The sequence below is a fragment of the Pagrus pagrus genome (assembly GCF_965226575.1).
Source record: "Pagrus pagrus genome assembly, chromosome: 13".
In the NCBI taxonomy this organism is placed as follows: domain Eukaryota; kingdom Metazoa; phylum Chordata; class Actinopteri; order Spariformes; family Sparidae; genus Pagrus; species Pagrus pagrus.
In genome coordinates this window covers 29,861,191-29,878,352 of record NC_140197.1, presented here as the reverse complement: position 1 = coordinate 29,878,352, position 17,162 = coordinate 29,861,191, and the positions used below count along the sequence as shown (strand labels likewise).

The following is a 17,162-nucleotide window of genomic DNA, read 5'->3' as shown; positions in this document are numbered from 1 at the left end:
GTGAAAGCAACAGACCACGTCGTCTTTAATAGTACAAAATTGTTCTTTTAATAGAAAACCATTTTGACTCAACATAAAAGTTCACAACGTTACGCTGGTTTTAACATACATTGTTGAAGAAAAAGTCTTGTTTTCTTGACATGGCTCCTCCCATCCTGTGCAAAATGCTGCTGGTCTCGTGTGAATGAACAAAGAAAACAAGAAAAACCTGCAGTGGGCTCTTTCTCTCTGAAACCAGATCTGTGCATGCTGCATTTGTCACCGTCACACTTCTGATTGATGTAAAGCTTTTAAAGAGAAGAGTCACAAACAAATCTGAATAATTCTCATCGAACCTCTAAATATTTCTGCTTTTTTTTTTTTCATTTCGAGGCAGTGAGTTCAGGTCAGAAGGTTTCTTTTTTTTTTCATTTTTAAAACAAGAAGTTTTCACAGGAGACGAGAAACAAGAGCGGAGAAATCTGCAGAAAATGTATCCCCCTTTGGTCTGTAAACTAAGAAACTACAAAAACCTGCCGGGCGGCTGTCAGGTTTCCAGACAATCATAACTCCAACGCTAATTTATTACACATATATTCAGTCTTATGTACATAACGGCAGGTGCAGCCACAGGAGAAAATGGACTAAACCGGCTGGAATATAATGCTTCAGTCTAGTTGATGACGGATTGAGCTGAAGGTGGGCTGCGATTTGTTTATTTCATTAATTATCATTTTGTCAATTAATGATTCAGTTGATAAATTAGGGAAAATGCAGATGAGCAGTTCCCGGAGCCCTTGTGTCAGACTGAGAGGATTCAGCTGATAAAAGACACAAAAGCAGCAAATTCACAAACTGGAACGAGCACCTGAAGGAGCAGTTCTGTAACGGTTCGAGTTTAAAGGAGGCTTTGTGAGGACTGGACCTGCATCGACACTTCTACACAAACGACCGGCTCAAACAGACCGAACTCAGAAGGACGCACTTCTTCTGCTCTGCCTTGAATCGTGGATTTCAAAAGGAGGAGGGAAAGCCAACACCACATCGCGTGAAGGCGTTTGTGCGGCTGGCAGTAGAGGTCACTGTGAGGAAGGAAGGAGCCGAGATGCATCCGAATGATCGCCGAGTGTTTCTGAGGAGTAAAAAGACGTAGCACCAGCAGTCGAAACTGCACTGGAAGTGTGTGTGGAGGCACAGAACGTGTCCCGGGTGAATCCTCCTGATTTGTCTGCGTGTGTAAACATCTGACATGAGCCCTCGAAGGACTCAAGTCCTTACAAAAATGAATAATATAATAAATATCATTATATACTGGTGATCAGATGGAGAGTGTGAGAGTGTGAAGCTGCAGCGGCTTCAGTTCAGACCTTATGAGACATCTGTGACCCATAACAGTGACAGTAATGTGTATGTTAACACACTTGGCTATAAAGAAAACCTTTGGTGTGTGTCTGTGTGTGTGTGGTTGTGTGGAAGGTCACTGATTGGCTCTTCACATCGAGGAAGACAAAAGAAACAATCACAGTTTGATGACTGAACTGCAGAGCGAGCACAAAATGATCAGATCTCACTTCCTTTCTCTATATGCAAATGAACACTTACACCACCGGGACAAACACGATGTTTTTTACTCAGAGAAAAGAAAGAAAGAAGTTCATGTAGAACATTTGCCGAATTTACAAGAAGGCCCAAATAGTTGAGAACTTATCAGAGACAGTGTTGCACAAAGTTTATAAAGTTTCTCCCAACTCAACAACTCAGTAAATTGGGCGTTCTTTTAAGGGAGTCTGGTGACTTCCTCCATGAAGTAGCCTATATTGGTTACCGTTTGGTGTATTTGTAACATTTGACATGTTTAGCATCAATAAAATGTTCTTGCCTTCATAAATTGAGTGTAAATGGTGAAATCAGAGTAAACAGTGTGTTCAAACAGCTGCTAAATGTTGGCAGGTAAGACTTTAGCACTTTAGACACAGAAGCAGACAGGCTGGTACAGCCATGCTGCCACAAACTGACACTTTTTACAAGGAAACAAACAACTTACTGTTTTCATTTAATGCTGATTTTACAAGAAGGAGACAAAGATTCAGAATCTGTCGTAGCCGTTTCACAAAGTTTCTCGTCACTCAACAACTCTTAAAATTGCTTGTTTTGTTAAGGGAGTCTGGTGACTGTTGAGCTCTATATCAGCACCTGAATTTGTTTTGTGCTCGCTCCATAGTTTCGTGAGTAAGTCTTGGGTTGAACATGATAGGAAAAAGGATGAGGGTGGTAACTGATTGAGAGCATGTGTCAGGTCACATGACACAGAATAACAAGACAATAATGATGATTATCAGCTTCAAGTTCTCACTGTTCAAAGTAATGAAATGATGAACGCCTCTGAGGAATCTCTTCATTTTGTTTCTGAAAACACAATCCCTGCAGTAACCTGTGTGAGTGTGAGCACCTGTTTGATTCTCCATTTTGAAACCACTCGTCCTGTCTGTGGATCTTCGTCTCGCTGATTGACAGTCAGTTTAAAACGGATCCATTGTTGGAGAGTTTCTGCTCCTGCTGCTGCTGCTGCTGCTGCTGGTTCCCGTTCTCCAGAGAGCCGCTGCTAGTCTCGTCACTACAGGGTTTATACTCAGACGGATCGAGATCAGGATCTGGATCCGGCTCCGGCTGGGACTCCACGGCCGTCTCCCAGTCCTCCTCTTCTTCTTCCTCTTCCTCATCTTCCTCTCTGTCTCTCTGATTGGCCTGGCTCTGCGTGAGGCGGAGTCGGGCCATGGCCTTGTCGATGGTCAGCGTGCTGATCAGGTTGAAGTCGTGCATGCTGATCAGGTGCAGAAGGAAGTTGCGGAAGAGGTTGTGTTTGACGATGTGGGCGGCGTTGCGTTCAGCAAACAGCAGGCAGGCCTCGTTCATCTGGTTGTCCGCGATGAAGCTGGATGGAGGAGAGAGGAGTCGTGTGAATTAAGACACATTTTCTTCCTCCACTCATTTTCAGATTTCAGCTACAAACTGCAGTGTTTCTGCCGGTTAATCATCTTTGAGTTATTCTAGTCTTCAGTTTGACTTTGCCAAAGTTGAAGGCAAACTGAATCAGACCTGATTAAACTGTACTGAACCATCCCTGCTTCATACACACCCGCGCTTCATGACGTGGAGGTTCCACAGCTTCATGATCTCCTTCTCGCCCTCGTTGACGTCGGTGAAATCTTCAATTTGCTGCATTTACAGCAGAGAAATCAAACTTTAGACAGAATCTAATGAACCAAAAGACTCTTTATTTACTGTCACAGAGACAAAGAAAAGCAGAAAATCCATCCTGCAACAAACATTTAATGGTCCAGCTGTAAACTCACCTTGGCGGTCTTCTCTTTGAGCCAGTCCGGGTCCCTCTCATCCTCGCTGTCCACCTCCATCTCCTGAGGCCGGAGCGGCACGCAGCTGTCGCTGTGGAAGTAAAGACGGTTGTGGCCACTGATGTATGTCCTTTGCTGCTCCCGGTCGCCGTCCTCCGACTCCAGAAACTCAGACAGACTTGCTTTCATCCTCTTGGGTCTAGACAGAAAGAGTGGGCAGAGGGATAAGAAACATTTATGTTTGAAGAAGACATCCAAGAACAGGAAATATCGGCACCGTTGACAGGAAATAAGACGGTATAAACCTAAACAATAAAAGCAAATCTTTCAGTCAGATCATCAGGAGTACCTGCAGGTGAGAACGTGTGTGACGGCGGTCCTCTTGACCGGGCCGTTCCTGCTGAAGGCGAAGCCCGGCTGGCTGTGGATGTCCTGCGGGTTTCCTGCATACGAACCATCGTAACCGTCGTTGATGGAGACCTCGATCTTCGCTCCTTTAGGATGGGGCTGCCAAGGATCACAAGAGGTACACTGTTATTACTGCTGTGATTTAAACTTGTCAGCCCTGTGCTGTTCTTTTAATTGTTTTTTGTTTATGTAAAGCACTTTGTGATATTGTATCTGTGGCAGATGCTATAAAAAAAAAAAAAACTAAAACTAGTATCTGCTTCTAAATCTCAATCCAACAGCTACCAGAGTCTCTCCAGAGTTAAAATATGCACGTCTCAATCTGTAGCTGTCATCAGTAGTCAATAAAATCACAAAGACCTGAGCATCAGTCAGTGATTTTACAATCAGGACATTAGTTTGACTTTGGCTTGAAACTTCTAAATATCCTGATGGATTAATAAGAAAAAAGTCACTCTGCAGAGAGTGTGAGTGTGTCTCACCACGTAGTTGAAGATGAAGCGTGAGTGAGACAGTTTGAGGTGTTTGATCAGACTGTACAGCTTCCTGCAGTTCAGCGTACACCAGGGACAGTGGAGGTCGTCTCTGGCCTCCGTCTGCTGCCGCGTGTTGTTGTTGTACTGGAACTGGGCGGAGGAACAGGGAGAGCGAGCGTTAATGAGCCGAAACAGCACAGACAGAAACAGGATCGTGTGTTGGGTTTGACCCCTGCAGAGATAACAGCTGAGATTAAAGAAAGAGTGGATTAAATTCATGTCAGACTAAAGCAGTGTCAGGTGAGACTCACCTGGTAGAAGATCCGTAGCTTCTGTCGCGGCTCAGCTGAGATTTGTTCTCTTCTGGTTTGCATCTCATTATTTATGGATTCTTTAACAGCTGCAGCACAGACGAGAAAAACACCATCAAAAACACGGTTTCACCACCGACTGAATGACGAACACGCCGAGTTTGTGTTGTTGTCGTCTGCTGCTCACCCAGCGTGTGCGTGGCCCTCAGGGTGCTGGGTCTGGGCTCCTGGTTGGTCTCAGAGTTGCGGGTGGCCAGAGGTTTGGCCACAGGTGCAGTGGAGCGATCGGACGAGTCAGTGGTCCAGCGCAGGGTGAACTGAAGGGTGGGACCCTGAGAGAAACTCTCAAACGGAGGCAAACACTACAAAAAGAGAGCAGATCGTCACACTACAGCACTACAATGGGAAATTTAATCACAGAGCTGAATAGCTTTGTCTTTAAATCTTATTTAATACATTTTATATAAACGTTTTTGATTATATCATGAAATCTAATACTTGAATTTAATTTGCTGCATTGTGTGGAGAACTTTCTAACTTGAGAAGTGCTCCATAGATAAAGGAGATGATAAGTAGAGGACATTTTACTGTTTTTTTATGCTTCTTAACAAAATAAACTTAGTGAGGCGACGAGAGGATGTGAGTTTCACCCCCTTTCAGTGTGATTGAGGGCGGCTCGTTCAGTTTTTCAAGACTTGTGATTACTTTGTTTGTCGTGGACATAAAGGCTGCCACATAAATACTATAATGCAATAACAGATAAGTGCAGTCGTAAACAACAATGAGGAAGTAAAACACATGTTATGCTGCAGTTCCCTACAGAATTGCATGATGACACTTGATGTGGCGCCTCGCTGTTTCTCTCACACACCTTTCCGTCCAGGATGGTCTCCCAGGTCGCCCTCTTCTTGTTAACGGGACACTCCTCCATCTCTTGCATAGACACCTCATACTCTCCGTCCAACAGCTGCAGACGTCTGCACACAAGCACACAGCGCAGAGGTTATATCGAGACGTTTTCCTGTGTCAGGAGGTGACAGTTTGAGTGTCAGATGGTGTGAACTTCACCTGTTTTTATCAAAGACTGTCATCTGCGCCACAAATGTGGTTTCTCCCTCCTCCCTGATAGAGGTGCTCCTCCTCTTCCTGTTTACCACTTCCTCTGTAAAGTCTGCAACACATGACAAAGTAACATGTAACCCTGCTCTACCACACAATACTGAGGAGGAGGCTTCACACTGGTCTTAACAACCTGATCAGTGACAACAACAAGCAAAACTCTTCACGTTATCAAGAAAAAGAAAATATTAAAAGAAAGAATTCGATCAAAAACTACAAAAATAAGACCCATGTTGAAATAATCCTTTAAAAAAACACCTCTGCTGTGGTGATTCTCTCCGTTGGTCAGACCGTTGATCTGTGTTCGGGGGTATCCGGGCCGCGACACTCTGAACAGCAGCGAGTACGACTTGACCATGTGAGAGTTGCTGGGTTCGAACTCGCTGCTGGGGACCAGCAGGGAGGGGATGGAGCCCGGCTTGGCCTGGACTCCAGCGCTCGTGTCTGGGTTCAGAGGAACCTGCTTCTTCCCTGTAGGGACCTGCTTGACCGGACAGCTCACATCCTGGACAGAATGAAAGTCATCTTAGATCATTTTAGTGCAGAACCTCTTTTAAATAACGTCTAAATCTGCAGTGATGAGGTACCACGTGATCATCTCACACACCTTCCTCTTCTTGTGACAGACTTTGACCAGCAGCACCTCCAGAGACACCGAGTTCTGCTCGTTCTCACAGTCCTGAGACGGCTTCCCTGAAATCACGACAACACAAACCAGGTAAAAAAAAACAACAAACACTTCCAGTCACAGTAGAAGGATTGTGTATAGATAAAAGTACGGCTGACGAGAAGGACAAACTTACCAGCTTTATGAAAGAAGCCAGTAAAGGTGAGCTGCAGGTTGGAGGCCAAACTGTGAAAAACAAACGTATAAAGAACATTTTTTATAATTTACACCTTTTCTAAGCTAAAAGCATTGAAGTGAAGTGGGTGCACAAACTCGACCAATGCAGTCAAGGATGAAAATAACGTCTGTTCAAATCAGTTTGTGATCTCGGGGCTTGTGGAGACTTGGATTACAGAGCTGTATGGAGCCATTTTATGTTTGTGGTGTCTCAGTTACTTCAGTTGTTTTGGAAAATGCAGCAACAAATCTGTGTGGAAACGTTTTTTTTACCTGTGAGTCTCCTGTTCGCCTCTCATCTTTTCCACTTTGAACAACAGATTGTCGACCTTGGAGCTTTTCCTGCACATGCAGACAAACAGCAGGAGGTTAGCAACAACACTGCCATCAACACTGACCTAGAATAACAGATCACTATACAGGGGGAGAATTTCTGATGAGAGTCAGATTAAATTCTTCCAAAGATAGATCCAGTCTGCTGACTATCATCTGCTGTAACTCCAGAATATCAAGTGTATTATAATCCTGCTGAATTAAAGCAGGTACTTCGCACAACATGAGTTTCTTTAGCTCTTTAGACTAAACTGTTTAGACTTGAACCTGTATGATCTTGTTTTAATAGAAAACAAAAGTTAAGGTCATCATTAGAATTGGCAGTGACCTCCAAAACATAGCACACAGGGTCTGTGAAGGCTGAAATGTTGTGAGGCATTTTACTTTAGTCAGGAAAGTATTTTATATTATAGTTTACCATTCAAATGTTTGTCTTCATGTGTATTACTTACATCTAAAATTGTTTTGTCCCCAAAAGAAGGATTAAATGATGAAACTCCATTTAGTTGATGCCCCCGCAGTGTTAAACAACTAATACTGCTGTAACCTTTGATTTTAATTACTGACACGTTATTATTGAACCATCTGCAGTCCAGCTTTGCCACGGCAGTCGTGTTCCCGCTGTTACACGGCGGTCAGCATACACCGATTAGTGTTCACCATCGTTTTGCCTTTTTAATCAAACCTAATTGGACAGGGGACGTTACGAATAAGGCAACCCTTCTGCCTGCTCAGTGTTTAGACTGAAGCGGTTTAAACTGTGATTTGTCAGTTCACAGTATGTTCAGCTGATGTTTTGGGATCCAGTTTCAACAGTGCTCACCCAAGACCAAACTTCTGTTTCTATTTTAAAGTTTTAAGAATAACTTTGCTAAAGCAGCGCTTGTGTTAGTTACAGCTTGTTATAGACATTATTGTGCACTTGGCGCTGAATACTTGACACTTCTATTCTTATTAAACTTGCTCAGAGGGACCTTTACCTCTTTCCTCCCTTTCGGTTGTCAGTCTGGTTGAACTATTGTACAGCGTTTTATTCTCCGTGAAAAAAAACAAACCCTTCATACATAGTATGAATTTGAAAAGGAGACCTGCTGTTTTTTTTAACTGAACTGAAGCTAAATGGGAAACATGCCCACCTGGCTCAAATCGGCAGCCAGTCGACGGGGTTTCGAGCGCAGCTTAGTGACCTCACATAATTCCCAGTTCTGTCCAACCTGAGTCGAGGTCTAATGAGCCAAAGTAACTGAAAACACCTGTGAGTTTGTACGGAGCCTCAAGAACCCCCCTCCCTTACGTCTTGAGACTGTGTCGAGACTGACATTAACTCTGAATCAAAAGCACCACTACGTTGGCTCCTGCAAAAACATTTACTGTGCAATGTGAATGCCATTGTTTTACTGTTCTCCAGGAGGAAATAACTGCAGCTGGACATGCTGCCAGCTGGCTGCCGTTCACTTTAATTGGGTCATAGTTAGATACATAAAACATGAAGAAGGCTTCAGATCGAGCTCAGGTAGGAGACGATATGCAGCCATTTTGAAAACAGCCCTTTCTAAGAGGCAGAACCACTTCACCACCTTTACATGAAGACCAAACCAGTTTGATTTTTTAGTTTCTGATCCAATAAGTGAAGAACATGAACAGGGTTTAATTTATGAAATCCCCAGCCTCTCTGTTCCTCTGTCATTCAGTCATGCTTCGTGAACAGTTACTGTGGAGTTGCAATGATTAGATCTTATTCATCTCAAATCACAAGCAGCGTTTCATGTGACTGAAGCATGCACGAGTGCAGCACAAAGTGAAACTGAGCCAAGCAGCGGCAGAAAGTCGCCTGGTTCACTGCCTCCACTTCAAATCAGGAATAACACTGTACATAAGGGCTGCCATCTTTACTTTTCAACCGGGAGAAGAACAGAAAGTAGTTTACTCGACTCTCATGAGTGCATGACCAAATAAGGACAGACAAAAACTACTAAACTTGATCTAGTGAAAGTTGAATTTAAGTTGTTAAGTTCTGATAATGAGAACGCTACATCTTCGATAGCTGCAAGTATTATTCAATTAATTATCAACTATTAATTATACAACAACTATTTTAATAATTAATCAATCAGTCTTGAGTAATTACCAAGACAAAAATAAAAAAACAAAATTCTGATTCCAGCTTCTTAAATGTGAATATGTTCTGGTTTCTTTCCTCCTCTGACAGTAAACTAAATATATTTTTAATGTGGACAAGAAAGGAAATTTATGGAAACATTGTTCACTATTTTCTGACATTTTATAGATCAAAGATAGATTGATGAAAACATTGATTGATTGACAATGAAAAGAATCGCTCCTCGCAGCCCTTACACCTTCTTCATCCTTCTTTTTTATAAGTTATTTTAAGTTAAAAAATGAAGGATCAAAAAGATTTAATTTATAATAATAATAATTAGTTTTAATGTAATCTTAAAAATATTACATGAACACTACATAAAACATTTTCATATACAGTGAAATACTGAGAGAATGACTCTTTTGTTGCACATTAAAAAGGTTTTCGAAACAATGCCAAGACAATACTATTTCAATACCTTACTTTTGTGACATTTAATGCATATTTCTACAAAAGTTATTAAACAAACAGCTGTGCGAGAACAATGCCTTAAAAAACCTGCATAAAACAATCAACAATTGCTCCAGAAAAACTTTAAATTATCGCCAAATATTCAACTTGCACCTACTTGGTACAAACTGATTAGTTCCCAAGCTCTTTAACACACAATAAAATGCACAACCTGCGATCGTTCAACATAACATCCACGTGATAACAGCAGACAATGCTCTCCGTATTTCAACACACCCCTTCAGCGCAGACTGAACCACAAGCAGCCACATGTGAATACGTGCAGCGTCTGTATGCAAAGCAGCCCAACTGAAAAAGGTCTCTTCTATCTCAGCTTTAACTGAGCCCCCACCTACAGCAGCCTACACGTCGGTTAACTCCAGATAACATTTTGACCTGATTTTTAAAAGATGGAATATTTAACACCGGGTTTCAGTCCAATGTACAGTTATGAATGCTCAAACAGAGAGACATTTGACACAGAGAGACAACTGACTTCTATACAAAGAAGATTTTCGGCACCACAACAGCCTGTGAAAACCATCATGAATGGATTTATTTATTTTACCTTTTGGAGTTACTCCTTGAGTTTCTGTGGGACATGTAGGTGAGTGTCCTGTGCAAGAATATAGGCTGGAATATAACAAGGACAGATTAAAAAAATGGTGTTAGAAATCTACTTCAACAGGCCAAAAAAATATTTCCTGTTATACAAAAAATCAAAGTAATCATGTGACTATTTTCGAGGAAAGGCGACACTCACAGCGATCAAGTTCCTGGTGCGGAGGAACCTGTAGATTTGGGTCGGTTCTGCAAATAAACACCATCAGCACATTACTTAATGTGTTATCCATAATTTAAATGGAAAGTTTGGATCTTCAACCAGCATCAAGCCAAACAAATAGCACGATAACTCAGTGTACTTATCGCTGAAACAGTCATTCATTTAATGAATGAGAAGTCTGTTACTACATTAATCTTGTTATCATATTTAATTTCTGACTGTCAAACAAATCAAGACATTTTTAGGCATAAAGTTGTGCTCAAGTAACTTTGCTCTGTCCATATTGATTAAAACTTGATGAACAGATTCATTGAAAACAATCCTTTGCTGCAGCATTGTTTGGGAGACTGTTAAACATGTGGTAAAACAGATACATGAATGTCTGTGTCTAATTACTTTCTCATTTTATCTTCACTGTGAATTTAACTGAAATAATCAGACAACCTGCAGCTTATAACGTGTTACGTCAAAAATATAAAGGGTGAAAACACTTTAACAGGTTTAATAGATAGAAAATACAAACTGATCATGGCTGAAATCAAACTGTACAGTACTGTCAGTCGATGATAATTTTAAGTGTGGAGGTCAGCTCCACAGCTGCAAAATAATCTATCCCTCACCACTCTAATGGACTCTGTAAAGCTTCCTGTGACCTTCAATTTAAGTCCAACACTGATATCTATAAATATGCAACTTGATGACAGCAGCAACTCACTCTCGAAGGCCTGCAGGAACAACTCGTGGTCGGCTTGAATGAGCTGCAGGTTGGGCTTCTTGGCTGCAGCCATCGCAGAAGAGGACGACTGGTACAAGCCGTTGGCTTTTCCTCCAGAACCAAAACCCACCGGATGGCTTCCACCTGAAGAGCTGTGCTTCTGTGGAGCCATTGCCCCCCAAAAATGGCCAAAGTAGCTGACCTACAACCAGATGTGAGGTGGTGTAAAGAAAAGAAAGAGAAAAAAAAAAGAAAGAAACTCAGGTCGTCTTCCTTTGTCAAAACAAAAGAGCAGCGTTTGTAGAAATCCAGCCGGTCAGGAGAAACACTGTTGAATCCTCATTTTAAAAGCGGTGTAAAGAAGTTTCAGTCTTTTATATTCGACATTGGTGGAACCACAATCTAGTGTTTTCGTTTCGGTGCTGGTTTAACTGTACCAGAGGTCGGCGAACAGGCTCTAAATGCGCGAAACAAGATATCAGCCTCCGGCAAGCTGACGCGGCTTGCTAGCTAACTGGCTAACTTCCTTAGCCAGCTAGCAATAACGCCGGGCTAACTAGCTAGCATTGTCCGGCACTCTGATATCACTAATGAAGAACTCTAAATCTGTAGCCAAACGACAACCGGTTAAACACACAAATGGCACAGGTATTCACTGGTTTCGATGCCATACTTTCACCAAAAGTCGCATTCTGTCTCGCCTAGCGCCCGTTGGCAAGCTGTGTTAGCGGTACTGAAAGCAGCGTAAAGTAACATGGTGGTTATCCGGTCATTATTTTCTAAATAAATTCCACTTAAACTGTAAATTTGGTAAACACATGTTTAACTTAGTTTTTATGAAAAACAAAACAAATATGGAAATCTTAAATGCATATCCATGAAAACAGCCATCAAATTAAGACACATTATCATAAGAATGACATCCGTATCAATCGCATGCTTTTATTTTGAAGGCAGAATCCATTTGAGTTTCTTCTTCTTCGGTCTAATTTCGGTGGCTTGACAGACGTAGGTTGAAGCTTCCACGGTGACTTGTGTTGAAAGATCCCGCCTTCTGACAGCTCCAACCAATCACAGTGCTTGTTTGTAAAAACCTGTGCTCTCATTGGTGGAAACATTTGGCCGGTCTCATTCAACGAATAAGAAGCAGGAGGAGCAGACAGAGGCACATTTGCCGCCTGCAGCACGGCGAGACAGGTTTAAATAAGGTCAAACACATAAAACGTTATTACATTTAAATAAACAAACATTGATGAAGTCTGTTTAGAAAGTATTATTTTTAAAAATAAAAGCAAAATAAACTGTGCGTTATGATTTCCTTCTTTTTCCTTGAAAGCACAGAACATCACATTTTAAATCACAAAATACAATAATTTAGAGACATCCACCAGTTAAAATCAAGGTTAAATGTAGGGTTTATAGCCATGAGAAGTAATATCAGTGCCATGTAGAAGAATGAATGCCAATATCCATCCTATAAATGCCACATCTAAATATAAACTGTTTAAATTACAAATATTCATTCATTCATTGAACATTCATTCATTTAATAATACATTTATTTAGTAACTATTTTGAACAATGGAACAATTTATCGCCATCATTTCATCAGCACATCACACTCCCCCTTTTTTTAATGTTTTCATTATAGAAGTGTTTGAGTTTTATGAAAATTATTTCTTCAATTTAAATTCATAAAATCATCCGAACTGCTTGTTGAAAAATAAGTAAAATGGAGACTACCAGTACAGTTTAAAGAGATGATATTATGTGGCTATAATCTCTCCTGAAATGGTTCACCATTAGCACAGTGCTGCTGGCACATGACTAAACCGCTGACCCCGAAACATAATGAGGACTAAAATAGCTTCAGCACACACAGTACTCAAACTTACACACGGTCACATATTTCCACTGTTACTGAGCTGCAGAAATAACCATCAGTGAGCCTAGAAAGTCACTGACAGCATGCCTCACTTTCACTTTTTTTTTTTATGTTGAAGGCGCTTTAACTGTGAGATATTATACAGACTTTTATGCTATTATATGCTTCTTTTTTTTTTACAGCCCTCATGCTGCTTTAATAGCTCAACTGTAGCACTGTTCATGTATTTTTCTGTTGAGGTTTTCCATCTCACAAGGCTGTTACCTCACCAGCACAACACCACCGCTTTCACAGCATATGTATATAATGAAGAAGGGCAGAATGTTCTTTTCATTATGGATTATCTACTTTAATCGTGACATGGAACAAAAATGGTGATTATTGAACCACAAACAAGTGGGGAAAAAAACATCTTGGATTTAAATTATGATTTATTATTCAAACATATTCCCTTTAATAGTAGCCATGGTAGTGGTTTGTCAAAGTAGCATAAAGTAGTACATACAGTACTATGAATGAATCCCAGGGAGTAAGCAGGTACAGTAGTGAAAATGGCAGAGTAAGAAAAACTTGGATGACAGACCGGAAACTGTTGGTAAAAATGTAAACTTGCACACATTAAACACACACAACACTTAATAAAAAGGACTAACCTCCACCCTACATCTCTAATCCCTTCTCCTCAACATAAAAAGAAAAAAAATCACATAAAAGGATGAATTCATTTCCCAGTGTTTGACCTTCTTAACAGTGCTTTTCTGTGCTTATCCTGTCACCTGAAACCAGGTTAATTACAGACCACAGCAGCCAAAGGCAAACGTACGGTTTTAAAATCTCTGCTTTGATTATAATCTTTACTGTAACAGTGCAACAAGATCACTTCCACCCATTAAACTCTGACTCTGCAAAGTAGAATTACTGGCAGTGAGGAGGGAGGTTTGATGTTCTCAATTCAGCCCAGTTTCCTGTTCCCACAGCGAAACACACCAGTTTTTGTGGGGTCCACTTCCCTATGAAACCTATTTGAGAAGAGAAAAAATCACCCAATTTACCTACAAAAAATACAAGCGCTGGATAGTCACTGGTGGGTAATGTTCCCCCCAAAAAGAGAGTGATGTATTTCTAAAATATCCTTCACTGTTAAGAATTTCCTAAGCCTGCTGTCTCAAGATCACAACTTAATCATCATTGTGTTTTTAACCCTAATTTCCAAATCAAGAGTTCACTTTAGTGCCGTTTTATTTAGAAACTCTTCAGATAACTCAAGACTGTCCCTCTCAGCTTTGAGAATAGAAGCATCTCAGAAGATAAACGTTACATTATGACCACCATTTCAAGATAGAGATAATTAAATCATGATGATAAATTGTCAAGATAATGAGATTATTATGCCCGTAACTCAGGAAGATGAATACAACAACTCCATGACAAACAGATGTTAGATTTAAAAAAGTAAATGATTAATATGTAAACATGAGAAAATGGTTGATCTGGAGGTAATTATGTTGTGATCTTGTGGTAACAGGTAGTAGCATCCACAGTCTTGACTTTGCATGACTTCTGTAACAAATCCAAACTTTTAAAATATACAGCAACTATTAAAATGATGACTGAACGTCTTCCTCCCTCAACACACACACACTGGGATGATGTTTGCATGAATGGATGTGATCTCAGAGGGCTTTTCTAGACTGTCAAGTCTTCAAGCTTAGCAAAAAAAAGTGCAATGTTGCCTTGAAAAAGCCGTTACAATTTTACATTAGTGTAACTCAAGCCAAAACAGACAAACAGACAGACCAAGCGCCATCAACCCGACAGGTACCAGATGAGTTTTCAGAGACTGCATGTCAGTGGAGTCCTTAGTTGCCCATCAGTGCTCCTGACTTCATTTGGGGCAGCCTGATGGTTACTAAACATGCTTTAGAGCAGTCACATACTCCAAAAAGTCCCTCTGGCCAACATCAGAATGGAAACTACCCTGGGTTACATGAGATGTCCTGCGACAAACAACATCTAGCGGGTTCTTGGCCATGGTCCATGTTGGATTTTAGTGTTTTCTCCATAGTATATAGGTCATGAGCAGGATGAGGCCCGCCGACAGGCCTGCGATCACAAACTGGTGGATGGAGAGGACGTTTTCCAGCGTGTGGATCCTCTCCTCCATGGCGCTGGTGTGGAAGTAGTCATAGATGCCAGCTCCAATGCTCCACAGCGCCCACACGGCGTCCACCACCAGCGGCATGGTGAGGCAGACAGGGAGGCTCAGCTGCAGCAGATCAGACAGCTTCTGTCAAAGACTGGAACTAGGACATAAGACATATTAACATTTAATTTACATTTAATTAATTTATTTTTATTTATTTTTCAAAACACCAAATGAATCCTATGGTACTGCTTTAATATCCCTTTGTTGTTGCAATCCCTTTCTATTTGCTTTACATAGACATAGACTGGGAGATATAGTTGAAATCTATACAATATACATTTTTAAAAGGCGAATGTGTAAAACAATCGCCTGTAAAATAGCCACATTGATGCTAAATGCAAAAACCTGTTCAAATATGAAAAAAAGACCTTCAATAACTCCTGTTGTCACTTTCAAATTGTGACTGAAATCTTTATAACTAAATGTTTATATCAATAGGCCGATAAAATGATCAGTATTTAATTGTAGCCTCTAATAATGACTACAGTGATTGATACATGCTGAAGAGGTTTGCTCCATAAAAGAAACCTTGAGCTAATAATAGAAGCGATGAGTATAGAAAGGCCTTATAGACCCTATATCAAGTTTCACCTGTATGTATTGATATTATTTGAGTTGCCGAATTAAAGAATTGCTCACAATTACGTGTATGAAGTCTTAATTGACTCTTTGCCTTGGACCTAAACTTGTCTTTCAGCACGTTTTTCTTAATTCTACAAAGTTTTAAATGCAATTTGGCATGCGTAGGACAGCCTGCAGGGATGCTCTTAAATGAGTAAAACTAAAAGTACAGTAACAACCATATTAACTTAACCGCACACGCTCGCAACACTTTTGTTTAATATGCAGGTTAATATACTTGAAAACAATACGATATTAACGAAGATTAAGATTCTCTGCTAGCAAGCTAACGCTTAAGCTAGCAGCACTTAATACTCCAGCCTTGTTTCTTCCTGCTAGCACTGATTTGTTATGAAGTCTCATTACTTACAGCATGAAGTTAGCGGCATGAAATTACTGCAACATCCGATGTACTAAAATGCAACGTTTACATCCTCGTATGACAAGTGAAACTACCCATGTTTCAAGGAAAGATTGAATCGCATCTGCCGTGAGCTGCTTCAGCTACTTCCGGGTGTGTTCTCGATCAAGATTCCCTTCTCTCGTATGGCGTCACAGCTACGCCAAACTTCATTTCGACATTTGACGGTTTTCATGAGTTCGCTACCATCAGAAATATAAGTGACAAAATATTACCCAAGACATTTTATTATCAACATGGCTATCTTCTGGGAGTTTCGGCTGCATACAAGAATTCTGTAAAGGTGCGCTTTATTTTAAATGGAGTCACAGCTCATCAGCTTTTACATGGTGTACGTTGATTCGGTAACATAGAAAATGCATAGCAAACACAAGCGAACCGCTGCCAAAGGTTTACTGAATCGTCATCTTTGGTGTTTTAAGTTTTGCGGAATTTCAGCGCGCCTTTGAATGATATGAAAAAGTGTCATAACTTACGTGAAAGTGAACGATTATTCCTTGTACTGCAAAGAAAGTCAAAATAGTACATATTTTGAATGGAGTTCGGAATGGGCCTCCCTTCTTGCTGGCTACTTTTTTACATGATTATACAAGACATGACTTGGTTAGGCAATGAAAACATGATCGACACAGAGGTGTTTAAATAGGCATAGAGTGGCCATTTTGTACTGCCAGGCGCGGTGGCCAAGTGGTAAGGCGTCGGTCTCGTAAACCGAAGATCGCGGGTTCGAACCCCGTCCGTGCCTGCAACCCGAGGAAGAAACACAACTACTTTTTCGTGCACAGCTGCCCTGACAGATCCATCACAGCCCAACAGGACAAGGTCAATGTTCAATTCACATGATTTATAAGTAAGTAAGCCATAGAGAGAGTTGGTCCTTACTGTTCTTGGCGTGTGCTTTGTGCTAACAGTAGCCCCTAAAGGAGTTTGGTGCTGCCACTGCGGCTCTCTTCCTCAAGCAGGGCCTGTGTGCATTGTGCTAACATTAGCCACTAAAGGAGATAGAAAAAAGTTGGCTGAACTTTCTCGGCCTTCTTCTGCGACTAGCTCGTTAATTGCTTTAGGAATAAATCCGTAGCGTGGTGGAATAAAGTTA

The 17,162-nt window shown here is 41.0% G+C and overlaps 1 protein-coding gene and 1 long non-coding RNA gene across 2 annotated transcripts; both read right to left on the bottom strand.

Moving 5' to 3' along the window:
- Window positions 1-24: 24 nt before the first annotated feature.
- Window positions 25-11,670, bottom strand: LOC311268357 (polycomb protein suz12-B-like). The gene is made up of 17 exons (XM_084371960.1): window positions 11,607-11,670; window positions 10,934-11,135; window positions 10,198-10,244; window positions 10,003-10,067; window positions 6,764-6,832; window positions 6,450-6,499; window positions 6,254-6,339; window positions 5,905-6,151; window positions 5,596-5,698; window positions 5,399-5,504; window positions 4,715-4,889; window positions 4,528-4,616; window positions 4,223-4,366; window positions 3,682-3,839; window positions 3,333-3,531; window positions 3,116-3,195; window positions 25-2,911 (listed from the first exon to the last, which is right to left on the bottom strand). The coding sequence occupies exons 1-17, from the start codon at window positions 11,622-11,624 to the stop codon at window positions 2,494-2,496; spliced, it is 2,256 nt and encodes a 751-aa protein (XP_084228086.1). The 5' UTR covers window positions 11,625-11,670; the 3' UTR covers window positions 25-2,493.
- A 1,563-nt stretch (window positions 11,671-13,233) lies between these two features.
- LOC311268370 lies at window positions 13,234-16,931 on the bottom strand. Its single transcript, XR_014623969.1, has 2 exons — window positions 16,016-16,931; window positions 13,234-15,121 (listed from the first exon to the last, which is right to left on the bottom strand). It is a non-coding gene; the product is annotated as an uncharacterized lncRNA (long non-coding RNA).
- Window positions 16,932-17,162: the final 231 nt, after the last annotated feature.

Bases quoted from the DNA above. Each gene is read 5' to 3' on its own strand.
- LOC311268357 (XM_084371960.1), bottom strand. The intron at 10,245-10,933 runs GTGAGTTGCTGC...GTTTATTTGCAG, and splicing joins GTTCCTGCAGGCCTTCGAGA to AACCGACCCAAATCTACAGG. The intron at 6,833-10,002 runs GTAAAATAAATA...CTGCATGTGCAG, and splicing joins TCAAGGAGTAACTCCAAAAG to GAAAAGCTCCAAGGTCGACA.